The sequence below is a fragment of the Paroedura picta genome, chromosome 5 (genome assembly GCF_049243985.1).
Source record: "Paroedura picta isolate Pp20150507F chromosome 5, Ppicta_v3.0, whole genome shotgun sequence".
Classification (NCBI taxonomy): Eukaryota; Metazoa; Chordata; class Lepidosauria; order Squamata; family Gekkonidae; genus Paroedura; species Paroedura picta.
The window spans coordinates 98,207,620-98,221,802 of NC_135373.1; the positions used below are offsets into that span (position 1 = coordinate 98,207,620).

Sequence of the window (14,183 nt, forward strand, 5' to 3'; positions counted from 1 at the left end):
ACCAAGAAGTAATTCTCTCCCTCCCCCTCCAGCAACCATCTCTGCACCAAGTACATTGAGCAGTCAACATATCAAAGCAGACAAAAGATTTCAATACTTCTGTATTAAAGTGCAATCCAAAAATATTACAAACATGGCTAAATATTGTATTGTGGAAAGCTGTAAGCATCTTGGATTCTGGTTAAAAGGTTTTATTAGAAAAAGTTCCTCCCACATCTGTAACACTGAGCAACATGCTCGACTACTAGCAGGGGAAATTGATACCACAGTGTATCTTGCACTCTCGTGGAAAAAATAAGTTCTTGTCTGCTTAAGAAAATTCTCCAATTCCCCCCCCCCCACCAAAAGGAGCAAGAGTTCTTTTTAGCACTACATAAGTCAAGTTGCAGCTAAACCGGACTCCTCTTAGCGATAGCTCTGTTAAGAAAGGCATTCTAACATAGGTTTCCAGAAAGTAGCACAAAGCTAAAAAAATATTTTAAAAATCACAGTTCTTGCCTTCCTTACTCAAAGTTAAGCTAGTTCATCCAGTACTGTCCCTTGCTCACATAGTTGTGCAATGCTTCTCATTACATTCACGCCCAGCTCAGCCTGCACAAAGGCCAAGCTGGAGAAATGGCTTCAAGTGTTCATCTCTGACAAGACACCTGGCTGCTATTGTGGACAAAGGAATGCTGAGCAAGGAGGGGACTGGTTCCCAGAAGACTTTCTGCAAAGCTCCCAATTGCAGGATGTCAGAGTTTATTCTACACCCTCGGCTTCATTATGTTTTGCTCTATTCACCAGGCTTCTAGTTCCTCAATGCTGTCACTTGGTTCCAGTCCACAGAAACAGATCTTCTGTCTGCCAGAACTTGGCCTCATTGAGATTTGAGACCACTTACTATGTCCCACGTTCTGCAAAAAACAGGATATGCTTGAGATGCAGAGTCATAAGGAAAGCAACTGAGAATTCTAGTATATGGAATCTCTTAACATCTCAATACTTCTCTTTTACGAGTAATGAGAATCCAAAGAGCAAACAAAGCCTGTGTGTGATTTTGTGTGATTTCCCTCATGTAATTGAAGGTACAAGTAACAGCTACTGGTTATTTTCCTGTCTTTCCTTCCCCATCCACACCAATCCTGGCCTCTGTTCTAACTATCATGGCAGACTCCCCCCCCCCTTCCCAAGTCTACCAATGCCACCTACCCAGTAAGAAGCCTCCAACTTATTTTACAGGATTCCCTCTCATGCATTACACTGCACAGAATTAATATTTTTAAAACGCACTGCAATGATGCCAGTAGGCATAAGACTTCTTTTATATTCTTATCTGTGCATTGTTTCAAAAGTGTTCTGCTTCCTGCAGAGTGAGCAATTCACTACTCCTTCAAACTAAAAGGCTGAAACAGTCACAGCATCCCTATCCTGGCCCCAGGAGAAAACCCAAAACAGTCAGGAAAATGTTGCTAACACTGTCATTTTGTATTGCCATGACAAGAGTCTAAGAGCTGTTGATGTTAAATCATCCAACATGGGAAATGTTATTGACACGGTATGATCTAGTAACGGAGAGCCAGAGGTGGTCGCAATTATGTCTTCAAGGGCAAAAACACACGAGGGAGGATTGTTACTGGGTCCCCGCTAGTTGTTTTTTTTCTCGCCAGGTGGAGAATAAGGAGGCGGCTGATCCTAAAAAGCAAAGAAAACAAAACTGCATCATCTCATTTTAGGCCCAGAATATTTGAGGTTAGTCTGTTCTCATTCCTTCTGTCCTGGCTGCTATTTATTGAAATTATTTTCTGGCAATGTCCTTTGTGAGAGTCCTTCGTTACAGTTCCTTATTATGCTCCAAGACAGACAAAACATATCAAGGTGAGAGTACTGGAATCATAAAGTATCTTGCTATTTCCACATTATGCAAAAGTAGTCCAGTATTGCCCAGAAAAATGCTGCCAGAAAAAAACACCTGCTTTTTTTTACCCCAGTTTTCACTACCCAAAGGAGCCCTAAAGCAGTTTACAAACACCTTTTCTTTCTCCGCAACAGACACCGTTCTGACAGAAGTGCTATGCGAGAAGAGCTCTAAGAGAACTGTGTCTAGCCCAAGATTGGCCAGCTGGTTGCATGTGGAGAACTGGGGAATCAAACCCAGTTCTCCAGATTAGAGTTCACCACTCTAACCACCATACCACGCTGGCTCATTCAGGCCACATTACGCAATTTTATGTAATCTGTGTATGCTTGTTTTGAGAGTTCCAGTGTTATGTCTTAACATACCTCCTTCCTTTAAAGGGGGGAGGAATACATGGGAATACATCATTCAACTGCCAAGGGACTGTTTTTAAAACATACCCTAATGTTCTCAAGTTCTCTCACTCTTTGCACTAAGCGCCAATATCAGGTTGGCTTACAGCACTGTAAAAAGTTGGCTTGTATAACTTAACCATTTGTGCATTAGGCTCACCTTAGAAATATGAAAGGCTGGAAATGAAAGGGATTTTTCCTCTACAATTTAGGCATAAACAGGATTTTCAAGATACTTTTTGTTCAGATGTAAATTATTTGGCAATCAAAATGTATTCATGAACACACTGTGTTATCAGAGTCCTATAGTTGAGCTTAATATCCAACATGCAAGCTGTTTCTGTCTAAATAGTAAACTTTTTTAAAACTACAGCATTTGTTTTCTACCTTCAACTGTTCCCCCTTCCTCTCGGATGGCAGAAAATTAAAGATACATGTGCAATGGTAATACAGGGTGTAGAAGTTTACAACTCTTCTTTAAAATATTGGATACACTTGCAATTTTTCTTATAGAAAATTTATTTATATTTTTAAATTGTATAGATATGCCAAAATGTGCAATGTTTATAGGCTGTTTAGATTATAAGCAATGCATTTTATGTGTTCAATTAGTTTTGGATTCAATAGGAAATTTCCCCTGAGCAGGAGAACAGAAAGTGTGTTTCTCCCTTAGACTGCAAAATTTCCAGATATTTTGCATGTCTAGTTCAGGTGCTTATGAGGGCAATCAGAAACCTAGCTCTTTTGATGGCATTGTTTTCCCCACCTTCTCCACCCCAAAGCTTACCTCCAGAGATTCCTTACCATAGGCATGTAGACATTATGGGGATTGGCAGGGTTATAATATGCACTAGAAGTCTCAGGTGTTGCTTTGTTGCCACCTACAAAGTAAGGGAAGAATCAAGCAGAACATGTTCACAACTACATACACAGTTGAGACTCTTTGGTCTGTTTTGGCATCTTTTTCTGGATAAGACAAGAGAGGGCAGGTTCCTGCATTCTCTGTAGGAAGGAAACACAGCAAGTCTAGGCAGCCAGCACCATCAGAAGTTTGATTCTTAAACTGTGGTGACTTTGAGGGGCCGATAGGAGACTCTACAATGATCACAAGGTCCAAATGACATCAAGAAGCATGTTAACAAAGTGGTAGGAATCCACACACAAGCACACACAGTTCCAATGCAACCCTTCTCCAAGATGAGGTAGCTACAAGGACTGCAACCAAAGTCGCCATTCTTGTTAGCAAATATTATACATTTGATAACATTTTGAGATTGTGACCAGTCTTTTCCTCCACAATTCCTCAGAATTAGTTATATTTTTTTATTATTATTACTATTGATTAAATTTACATTTATATATGTCAAACCCTGCCATAAGGTCAAGTAACACAAGCAGCACTGACCCACCCCGATCCAACTGGCACCAGAGGTCATCCACCAGAGGTCATCCACCAGGGCAACCAGCACCGTTTCCATCCCATGGCCAAGCTGGAAGCCAGAATGGATCTAGGACTGAAGCTTCATCTAAGAAGGCTAGTAATTGGTCCACGGCAGCCCTTTCAACCACTTCATTCATTCATTCGATTTATTTCCTGCCATTCTCAGCTAGCCGGATTGTGGCAGGTTCCATGATAAAACCCCCATACAAAAAAACTCCCACTAAAACCCCCAATAAAATTAACAAAAACAGTAAATAACTGCATGGTGGTAAAGTAAGCCCACCTCTAGCCCAACCAATTTCCTGGAGGGTGCTGAAGACAAGATGCGCTGCCCCCATGGGTAATGGATCAACATAGTGGTACATCTTCCTCAGAAATGCAAGATGTGAGATGGGACAGTAGTTGGCTGGGTCACACAGATCCAATGATGGTTTCTTCAGTACTAGCCAGACCACTACCTCCTTCAGCTTACATATGAAACTGCCTTATACCAGGTCAGAGCACTGGTCCATCGAGTTTCATATTGTCTATTGAGACCACTAGTGGCTCTTCAGGTTCTCAGGTAGAGTTATTTCTCAAAATCGGACAGTTTGAATTATTTAAACAGAAGATGCCAAGGACCTTCCACATGCAAAGCATCTTCTCCAGTACTGAACTACAGTCCCTGCCCTTTATTGCTAGAGTAACGGGCTGAAAACATCACTGAGGAAATCAGAAGACTATATGTGGACAGTCCTTAACATATTCCCCTCCCAGCCCTTCCAGCCCTAAAAAGGTAAAGGTATCCCCTGTGCAAGCACCGAGTCATGTCTGACCCTTGGGGTGACGCCCTCCAGCGTTTTCATGGCAGACTCAATGCAGGGTGGTTTGCCAGTGCCTTCCCCAGTCATTACCGTTTACCCCCCAGCAAGCTGGGTACTCATTTTACCGACCTCGGAAGGATGGAAGGCTGAGTCAACCTTGAGCCGGCTGCTGGGATTGAACTCCCAGCCTCATGGGCAAAGCTTACAGACAGGTGCCTTACCACTCTGCGCCACAAGAGGCTCTTCCAGCCCTATTCCACCTCTTATTGAAGATTAGCAGAATGCAGTACAAGAATTGTAGGAAATATGACAGAACAGAAGACAATTACTTATTCTCAACAGCTTACTGCATATACCTCTTCAACTGAGCACTTCTTGCTCAAAATCTAGGAAATGGTATGTAGGCAAAACCTGATGTTAATTTTAAACAAAAAAAAAGCCCTCAAGGTTTGTCTTACCTGGCATTCCAGGCTCTGTCCAGGTTGTAGGAGCTGAAGGGCCTGCGGCAGAAGGGTTAGGGTATGGGGGAGGAGGTGCCATATACATCCCACCTGGTGGTGGATACATGCCTGAAGAAAGAAGATATTGGGTGCCACATCAGTCAACATAAATATTAAAGCAGTATGCAACTGGTAGCAATTCTACATTAAATGTTATTCACTTTCTCTTCCAGCAATAAGTCACCTTTTCCTAGAGCTGGAAGACCATTATACAAGATGCAAAGCCTACCCCAGTTCTGTCATTGTTTCCACTTAACTATAAAGCATGTGCAAAGTGAAGCATCCTGTACTGGTATACTGTGGGAAATGATACAGTAAATCAAAGCATTCTATAGCATAAAGGTTATATGGACAAGCCTTTGTAACTGCCACTGGAACCCTTTTTACTGTTCTTAGGATATATTAATGATATAGTTTTGTGTTTTTTTTTTACAAAACACAAATATTATTTTTCTATTTTCTAAATTTCTACTAGTAGCAAAACACTGAAAACAAACTTCTCATAATAAAATAATTTCAAAGGAAGACTTTTGACAACACAATAATAAAATTGTTATTTGTAAAATACTTCAGGAAAGAGTGAAATCAGAAGTTACCACTACAGCATTGGGACAACTAGCTATACTTGAACAAATAAGTCCATTGTATATTTTATACTGTTATTATTGCAGTGTTCTTTACTCTTGTAATCTAAGCTTTATTGCACTGTATTACTGTAATGTTGTATGTATTATACTGTTTTACTGCATCATTTTCCAGTTTTGCACTCCTGTCTTAGTGTGTTCTGCATTGTTTTTAATTATGTAACTCACCCCTTTAAATAATCCATCATCTCAGCAGGAAAGGTAAACTATAGAATGAATAAATGTTACTTGTCTGAATGAGAGTAAATCGTGTGATAATGTAAAACAAAGAAGTGTTCATTATTTATTTATTTATATTTAATATAATGTGGATTGGTTTTAATAGGTGTGGATTGGTTTTAACTATGGGTTTTATTGCAATTTTATCTTGCAAACTGCTGTGAGCCTAAGAGAACGGCGGCATAAAAGTTTAATAAAATAAGTATTATTTATATTTAATATTATTTATATTTAATATTTATTATTGCTTGCAATAGGATATTTGAGGGTAAAGACTATTCCTTTTGTAACTGTTAGTCAGCCTTCTTTTCATGATTTGTATTTCTATAAGATTTATATTATGAAAAGATAATAATTATTTGAAGTATAAGTAAGTAATTGTGTCAGTCATTTCCACTTCCAGGAATTTCTTTTTCTGTTTCCTCTCACTGGGGTGGGGTCATCCAATTACACTGAATGGGAGCAGGCAAAAGGAAGCACTTCTTACATCATGAAATTGGTTTACAGAATTCAATGAAAGTGGCTATGGGAGCTTAAAAGATGATAAGAAAATGGGATGCCCAGAAGCACAAGACTAGCGTTATACTAGATGCTAATATAGTTGCAGTCTTAGCTTAACCCAAGACTTAGCTTACATTTTTACATATTTTTCATACACTTCTACAGTAAACACTGGGGGGGGGTATAATATTGCCTGTATCAACATGATACTAAGAAGTCAGCTAAAAGCACTCACCCGGAGGAGGTGCATACGGATATCCCATAGGTTGTGGAGCAGGTCCATATCCATTCATCTGTGCATGCATATAAGGGTATGGTCCAGCAGGTGGTGGTGGATGAACGTAAGTCCCTGGTACGTAACCTCCGGGAACAGGTGGATGAGGGATGTAACCCCCAGCTATATAGGCAAACCCGAAGCCAAAGGTCTGGAATGGCACCCCTCTGGAAGCTAAACAGGATATGAAAGCAAGAATTAGAGGGGAAAATGTTTCCATTACATTTTGATAAGCAGTATGACTGTATCCATCATATTTGTCAGCTTAAGTCCTGAAATGGTTGCATAAACACCATATAACATATCAATTATTGTTGATTTTATGAAACCCCCACTACGTTGACAGATGTTTGTCATCAGTACTGCACCTGCTGCAAGAATAGAACTTGAACAGAACTTGAGAATGAGAAGAAATAAGTCAAAGAGTGCAAAAAACATAAGCATGAAGTGGTGCAGAGTTTGGTTCTATTGCAAGACTATTTAGAGCACAGGTGTCAATGTCTGCTACTTACACCAGAGAGCAGCTACCAAACAATTAGGATTAGAGGAAAAGAGTTTTACCATCACTGGCCCGTTTGAACATGGCTTGCCCAAATTCGATGGCACCACCACCGCAGAAGCTCATCTTAAATGATGCTTGACCTTCCCATCCACCTAAGGGATATAATTGTGAGTCACTCAAGACATACCGGAATATAATACATTTAATAAATAAATTTAAATCAAGGAAGGTTCTCAAGATAAATACTAGGATTGAATCTTCATGTTTCTTGACAAAACATTTAAAAGTGAGATAATTATGAAATTCAAATTTACAACTGGCGACGAACTACAATGTAAGCTCCAATGCACCCCAATGTCAAGTGTTGCTCCCACAAAACTAAGTTTCAATGAGATTTGTGCAAGGGCAGCACTTGGCCAATTGCTCTCCTCTTCTCCCAGCATCCAAAAAGTGCTCTCATAGACGCTGCTTCTTTGAAGAAGAAACTCAAAATGCTTATGCAGTGATAACCCATACCTCATCTGGAAAGACCTAGATGAGTAGCTACAGTCAAAGCCAGGTGTTTCCCACTTTTAAAAAACTTAATCAGAATCTGAAACTAACCACTGCGAGCAAAATATTTAATCCTATTTCAGCATGAAGCCAGGTGCAACGGAATGGCATAGGCCTGCTCTGGCCCTATTTCTGGCATTGGTGTGGGCATGGAAGCAACGGAGCAGCACAGACCTACCCCAGCCCCATTTCTGCAGGCTCCCTTTGGTGAATAAGAGCAAAAAAGTTCCCAGAGTACCAGTATAGTTCTGTTCACAAGTTATCTGAAAATATTCTGAGCTGTCACTTCCTGTGCTATAGGAGTGATGTCACATCTGGTGGGAGTGTCTGGGTGATGTCACTTATGGTGACATGTAACTTCCAGGGACATGGCATGAAGGTATGTTCTGCTGACATAACTTCCAGGTTTCTTGAAGCCTGAAGAATGTTTCAGGGGTTTCTCAAGAGTAAAAAGGTTTGCTAAACAGTCAATAAAAGCCTAGAGCAGGATGAAAGCTTTACAAGGAAATTCTCTCTCAAAGCCAAAGAGATTCTACTATATATTATCTGCGGAATCTGTTGTTGAAAAACTTAGTCCTCCAACAGGATATATACATACCTAGTACAATCATGCTTAAATGGTAACATACCTCCTGGTTCTGCTTGTATCACTCCTTTGATATAATTAGCAGAAAATACTGGCTGTTCAATAGAGCATCCTTTCATTAAGGTGAATGGCATCTGGAAGGACATCATTGGGTCTTTGCCCTTGGACAAAAAGATGACCTACAAGACAATACAAAACGGCACCTCAGTCAAAGAACTCATTGTGGAGAGGGACCTCAGTAAAGGAAAGATGCTACTATCCAAGGTATTCAAGGCCCAACCTTGTAGAAGATTTACAGGAAGTCATTTAGGAAATTGCTGCAAGTGCAGACTGAGAAAAAAACTGCTAAAATGTTCCCTTCTATACAAGTATTCAAGAGCATTATCCTCCATTGCACCTGGAAGAAAAGTCTCAGGTTGCAGATTAAAGGTGGGTATACAGCCTGAACATTTTGAAGACTATTAAGAACAAAGACTCAAGGTTAAAGGGGCAGAGATTACTAGCACCAAGCCCTTCATACCCCCCAGCTGATAAAAACACCATTGGCTACCTGCACGTATCAAACCAACGCTGGATCCAAGAGAGCTCATTTAGTCTTTCGAAGAATGAGTACTTAATAGTGCCTGGAGAAAAATAATAGATCGTATCCAGGCCAACCAGGCCAAGACTTACCCTGTAAGGGGTAAGCAACACCATCCCTTTCTTGGTGCCTTTGAAGATATCAGGTTTGCTGGTCACATCAGAGAAAGTCAATTCCACATCTTTACACTGCTTGATGATACTTTAAGAGAAGATAACAAAATACAGGTCTCAATTAGCATATTTCAGTGCAAATGGCACCAGAATAGAGCCACCTTTACAATATGAATAAAAAAAAAGAAATGCAAATAACAGATAATGCACTCCAATAAATGCCTTTAGGCATGAAACTGGAAATGCAATCCCCTGAGCACTAATCTCTAAAACTAATGATGGCAGGCCCTCATAGCATTTCTCATCAAATAACACTAGGAACTGACTGAAAAATTATCAAGCCCTGTGCCTCTACTGGACACATACTACTGGACATACATACACACACTACTGTTGCAGAATTTACTTAAATGAAATCCATCCAGACAACCAACTAACAGGATGGCATTTTAAGGTGAGGCACCTAGGCTAACACTTTCTTTTTGTGACACAAGTAATTTAGACGCGTTCTCCATCATTATACATTAAACCTTTTGTGCTTCTGAGGCTGTAGCTGCGGTCTTACACTTACTTAGGAGTAAGCTTTTGTTAAGCTCAAAACCTGCTTCTTAATAAACATGTAAGGCAAACAGCTATCCAGCCAACCTAAAAAAAGAAGAACAAATTCCTGTCTTAGAAATGTCTATTTCAATGAGATTTACTCCCAAGACAGTGTTCTTAGGAGCATGCCATTAATCTGCTGCCTGACACCTCTTAACCTTTGCAACCTGATTTCACTGTGCATCCCTCTAAATGAATCAAAAGGCCACATGAATCATTTTGCTTCATATTAACTTCCTATTTTTAAAGAATACTAAAAATCCATTAACAGCCAAGCCATCAGCTAGGTAACTCACTCTTTTTGCAAAGAGTTCTGAATATTCTCACCAGAACATTCCTATTTTTGCTTGAGGAAGTTTTACCAGTGATGTTCTGTTCAAAAATGTGCTACAAAAGAAGCATAATGCAGTCTGGTTCATCTCGCTCACCAACCAAACAGATATCACGTGACACCAGTTTAACTCTTCACATCCCGTCTCAATCCATATCAGCAAGTGAATGTTTTCTGGATCAACAGGCTCACCTACAACTAACTAGGAGGCTAAATCAAATGGAACTGATGTAGCATCAGATAATCAACATAGCTGAAACTTAAACTAGCTAAGAATTAAACTAAAGTGACTAAATAAATAGCTGATGCAATGCAAGAGGACAGGCTGCAGCAACACCTCCTATGTTTCCAATATGATTTATATTGCAAAAAATATAATTTCTAACACCCAGAGCAGAAAAGGTAATAAAGGTGATGCTGGCATAATAAACTGTATAAGAAATAACAAAGACAGAGTCCCCAGGACATCGCTGTCAGCAACCTTGAAGAACAAAAACAGGCTTAGTAGCAGACACTCTGTGATGGCCAATCTATTTCCAAATCACCCCTTATTTTGCAAATCCTGCTTGAAACATATAAAACCTGCAGCTCACATCTTCAGAAAAAAACTTTTAAGACCCTGTTCACTCACAAAAGCAGTGCATGTATGGCCATGTGAAATCATACAACTTTATTTATGGCGATATCTTTCCTACACAATTATGCCAATTTTCACTATTACTGATTTTTAAATGCACACATGGGGAACTACTTCAAATAAGGACAGCAATACGGATCAGGCCAGAACATCCTACTTTTAATTTAACTCCTGAGCTCATTAGAATAATGATGACAAAGGCTTTAATCTAGCAGAGTTCTCCACTCATGACGAAATGGGAAACCTCCCTAACCAGGACAAGATGAACTACAACCCCAAATCCTGCTGGCCATGCTGAGCCACTCAAAAAAAAAAATGCAACCTGGACAATTTTATAAATGCTTAGATTTTTGTCAGAGGCATGGGACCGGCCTGCCAGGGAAACATTAAGAGGTTTCTTATCCCGCACTGAATCCCCCATCCTCCTCTCCAGAAAGGGATTTTACCCGGGCAAAGCCTGATCCTTGTGTACTTCGGTGCCTGACTCATGACAGAAAGTGCAAGCCGTGGATTAGGGTCACGCTGCGGGAAAGGGTCGCCATAACTGGGCTGTGGGCCGAGAAGGCTCGTTCACGGGCGGGACTCGCTTCCCAGTCTCCGCTCCAAGAACGGGGAAGGGGACCAGAGCCTACAATGGCCGGGGGGGGGGGCACCCAGAGTGGGCCGTTCAGACGCGTCACAATCCCGCTGCAGGGACGGGCGGAGGGCTCGGGCGTCCTTCTCCGCCGAGAAACGGGGCGACTTTGCGAGGGGCCTCTCGAGGCTCACTAGACGAGTCGGCACACAACGCGCTCCCCAGTCGCTGCGGGCGGACCCCGCGGCCATCGCGGGCTCCCGTCCCCACACACTGTCCTCTCCCCCGCCGCCGCCGCCGCCCACGGTTACCATTCCCCGGGGGGCAAGACCACCCCGCCGCCCTCGGAGTGGTTCCTGTTCAGCGCCATCTTCGCGGCCAGCGACTCCGACTGGGGCGGTCCTCTTCTCGCATCCTTCCCCACTTCCCGCGAAGCCGCCCCGAAGGAGCCGAGACCTCACCGCGCTCCGGGCCGCCTCTTCGCGGGGCGGAGCAAGCGGCAGATTGGCCGGGAGGGGCCTCGGAGGCGGGGTCTCGCTTGTCACGTGAGGGGGCGGGGCCAGGCGGAGCGCGGCTGATTGGGCCAATGTGGAGGCCGGAGTAGCCCTTTCTGCGGCTCCGGCACCGGGAGCCCGTCTGCGTGGGAGGAGGCCGTGACGCCACATCGACGGCGGGAATCCGCCCCCTCCCTCCCCCCCGGAGAGAAAAGGAATTTGGGGGAATCCCACGTCTGCCGCTGTCAAGGCCATAATTATTGCGATGTTTTCCTTACAGGCATGGGCTGACTTTCGCGTTAGGGCTCAGGGCGTATTACCGAGGAAGAGCGCTTGCACTCGGAAGCTCACGCCTTGAATAAATCTTTGTTGGTCTTAAAGGTGCCACTAGACTCTGATTTTGTTGTGCTACTTCAGGCCAACACGGCCAACACGGCTACCCACTTGAACTCCACTTACTTGCTTCGGGTTCACGCATGTGCTGTAATTCAGCCCATTATCGTGATCCATGTGGAAGTAAAGTCCTTGCAAGGTAGGCTAGTTTCTCGTCTGGCACTCACTTGTTGGCCTGCAATGAGTTCTGAGGTCCCGGTCTTCACCGCCTCTGCAGCATTCTCTGGCTCCTCTGATTCACCTTCCGCTTTCTCTTCCAGTTGAACAACTGGCTGTTTCTGGGCAGTGACCACATCCATTGGCTCTGGACAATTCACCAGCAGCTGCTTGCTGTTGCCATCTCCCTCCAGTTGCTTCTTTGTCTGCATCACTATGATTGTAGTAATTTGGTTAGTTGTTGGGTCTAGAATTCTGCATCCCTTACTCTCTGGAGAATAGCCTATTAAAGATGCCTTCTTCAGCTCTGGGTTCTAGTTTGGATCTCTTTTCTTTTGGTATATTATGAGCATAGGCCTTGGCTATGAACATAATGTGTTCAACGCTTGGCTTTTTATTACACCATAATTTATAAGGAGTTTTCTCTGTGGTTTTGGTTGGCTGTCTGTCTTGCAAGTAAACTGCAGTCATTGTAGCTTCTCCCCAGTACCCGCGGGAAAGGCCTGAGTCAATTAACATGCATCTGACCATGTCCATTGTAGAGCAATTCTTGTGCTTAGGAACCTCATTCTGCTCTGGTGTGTGGGATACAGGAAGTCTGTGCTGGGCTGCTGCCTCTGGCAGGATGGTGACCAGTTACTGCAGCCGGCTGGGGTTCCTACCTGAGCTGTGCTAGGCAAGAGCATGGTCATGGGAGCCAAGTCAAAGCCAAAAGACTCCAAGCAAGCAGATAAGACAAATCCAGAAGCATAGTTTGAAAGTTTTAGGGAGATTTCCAACACAGAAGACTGACAGGAATCAGGCACAGCATCATGGCTGGATGTACAGTTGCTTCCAAACTGGCTTAGAGCTGTGTTTAAATAAGGCATCTTCTGCTAGTTCAGTCCTCATTACAAGAAGACTCATTTTTCTTGAAGCAACCAATGATGGGCTAAAAGCCATGTGCGCTGTGTCTTTTAGTTGTCAACTCCCTCTGAAGACCCTGCCTGTGATGACCTGCAGCTGTCTCTGGGGAGCTGTCAGTCTGATGCGATACAGCTGGTCTCAGCCAGTGCTGGCAGCTGGTCTGAGGAGCTTCTGCAGGCACTGCTAGCTCCGGGTCCTGAGCAGCCTTCTCTTCTGCTGGGCAGACAGGGCAGGCTGTTGTGTTTCTGCCGGAGAGTTCTGAGCTGCCTGCTCTTCCAACTACTCATGTTGGGGCTCTGACTATCTCCCTTCAGCACAGTTTACGCTCTGAGGCTGGCTCATGACATTGGATTTCATGCTCTGTTAGGAATGCCTAACTGATCTAGATGTATTCACTGTAGAGTTGCCAGACACACACTCGGGGGTGGAGGCAGGGATCTCCCACTGCCAGCCCCCCTCTCCCTGCTGCCAATCAGCTGGCCAGCAGGGGGGGAACTTACCCTGAAAAAGTGAAATCTATCCAACATGCAGCAACATGTCTACATCACTGGCCAAATGATGTGGAGGTGATGTTATCACATCTGAGATCTCAGTGCAATACTCTGGTATTTGGGCAAAAACTCTGTGGTAGAAGGCAAATTTATCAGAGTTTTTACCCAAATACCAGTGTCACCCCATCATGATGACATCACTTCTTGGTCACGTGAGCAGTGCTGTGGACATGTATCTGTATGTCAGATGGGCCTCCCTGCTGCTCCTGGTAAGCCCCCCCTCATCTCCCACCAGTTGCCAAGTCATACCTGGCAATACTAACAAAAATAATAATAAAAGAAGAGGTCAGAGGGCAGCTCCCAGGTTAGGACTAAGAGAGGCATTCAAAGTATGTATACCCCTTATGACTGTAGCATACCCTGATATCCAGGCATGCTGAATCACTCAGTCCAGCGCTAGCTTGGTGTCATAGTTATGACTGGCAGCCTCTGATCTGGTGAACCAGAATTTATTTCTCCTCCACACCCAGACTAACCTTGGGTTAGTCACAGTTCCCAGAGCTCTTTCACCCGCACCTACCACACAGGGTGTCTGTT

The 14,183-nt window shown here is 43.2% G+C and overlaps 1 protein-coding gene and 1 long non-coding RNA gene across 4 annotated transcripts; one reads left to right on the forward strand and one right to left on the reverse strand.

Moving 5' to 3' along the window:
• Nucleotides 1-83: 83 nt before the first annotated feature.
• Nucleotides 84-11,743, reverse strand: WBP2NL (WBP2 N-terminal like). 3 transcript variants are annotated; one of them, XM_077339336.1, is made up of 8 exons: nt 11,458-11,743; nt 8,984-9,092; nt 8,355-8,490; nt 7,233-7,325; nt 6,633-6,845; nt 4,992-5,102; nt 3,077-3,170; nt 84-1,674 (listed from the first exon to the last, which is right to left on the reverse strand). In XM_077339336.1, exons 1-8 carry the CDS (start codon nt 11,514-11,516, stop codon nt 1,575-1,577), a joined length of 915 nt encoding a protein of 304 aa, XP_077195451.1. In that variant the 5' UTR covers nt 11,517-11,743; the 3' UTR covers nt 84-1,574. The 3 variants fall into 3 exon arrangements, with proteins under 3 accessions (XP_077195451.1, XP_077195452.1, XP_077195453.1); XM_077339337.1 differs by having other exon boundaries at nt 3,094-3,170; nt 11,458-11,734; XM_077339338.1 differs by lacking the exon at nt 11,458-11,743 and adding an exon at nt 11,019-11,175.
• A 313-nt stretch (nt 11,744-12,056) lies between these two features.
• LOC143838270 (uncharacterized) lies at nt 12,057-12,499 on the forward strand. Its single transcript, XR_013231316.1, has 2 exons — nt 12,057-12,172; nt 12,294-12,499. It is a non-coding gene; the product is annotated as an uncharacterized LOC143838270 (long non-coding RNA).
• The last annotated feature ends 1,684 nt before the right edge of the window (nt 12,500-14,183 follow it).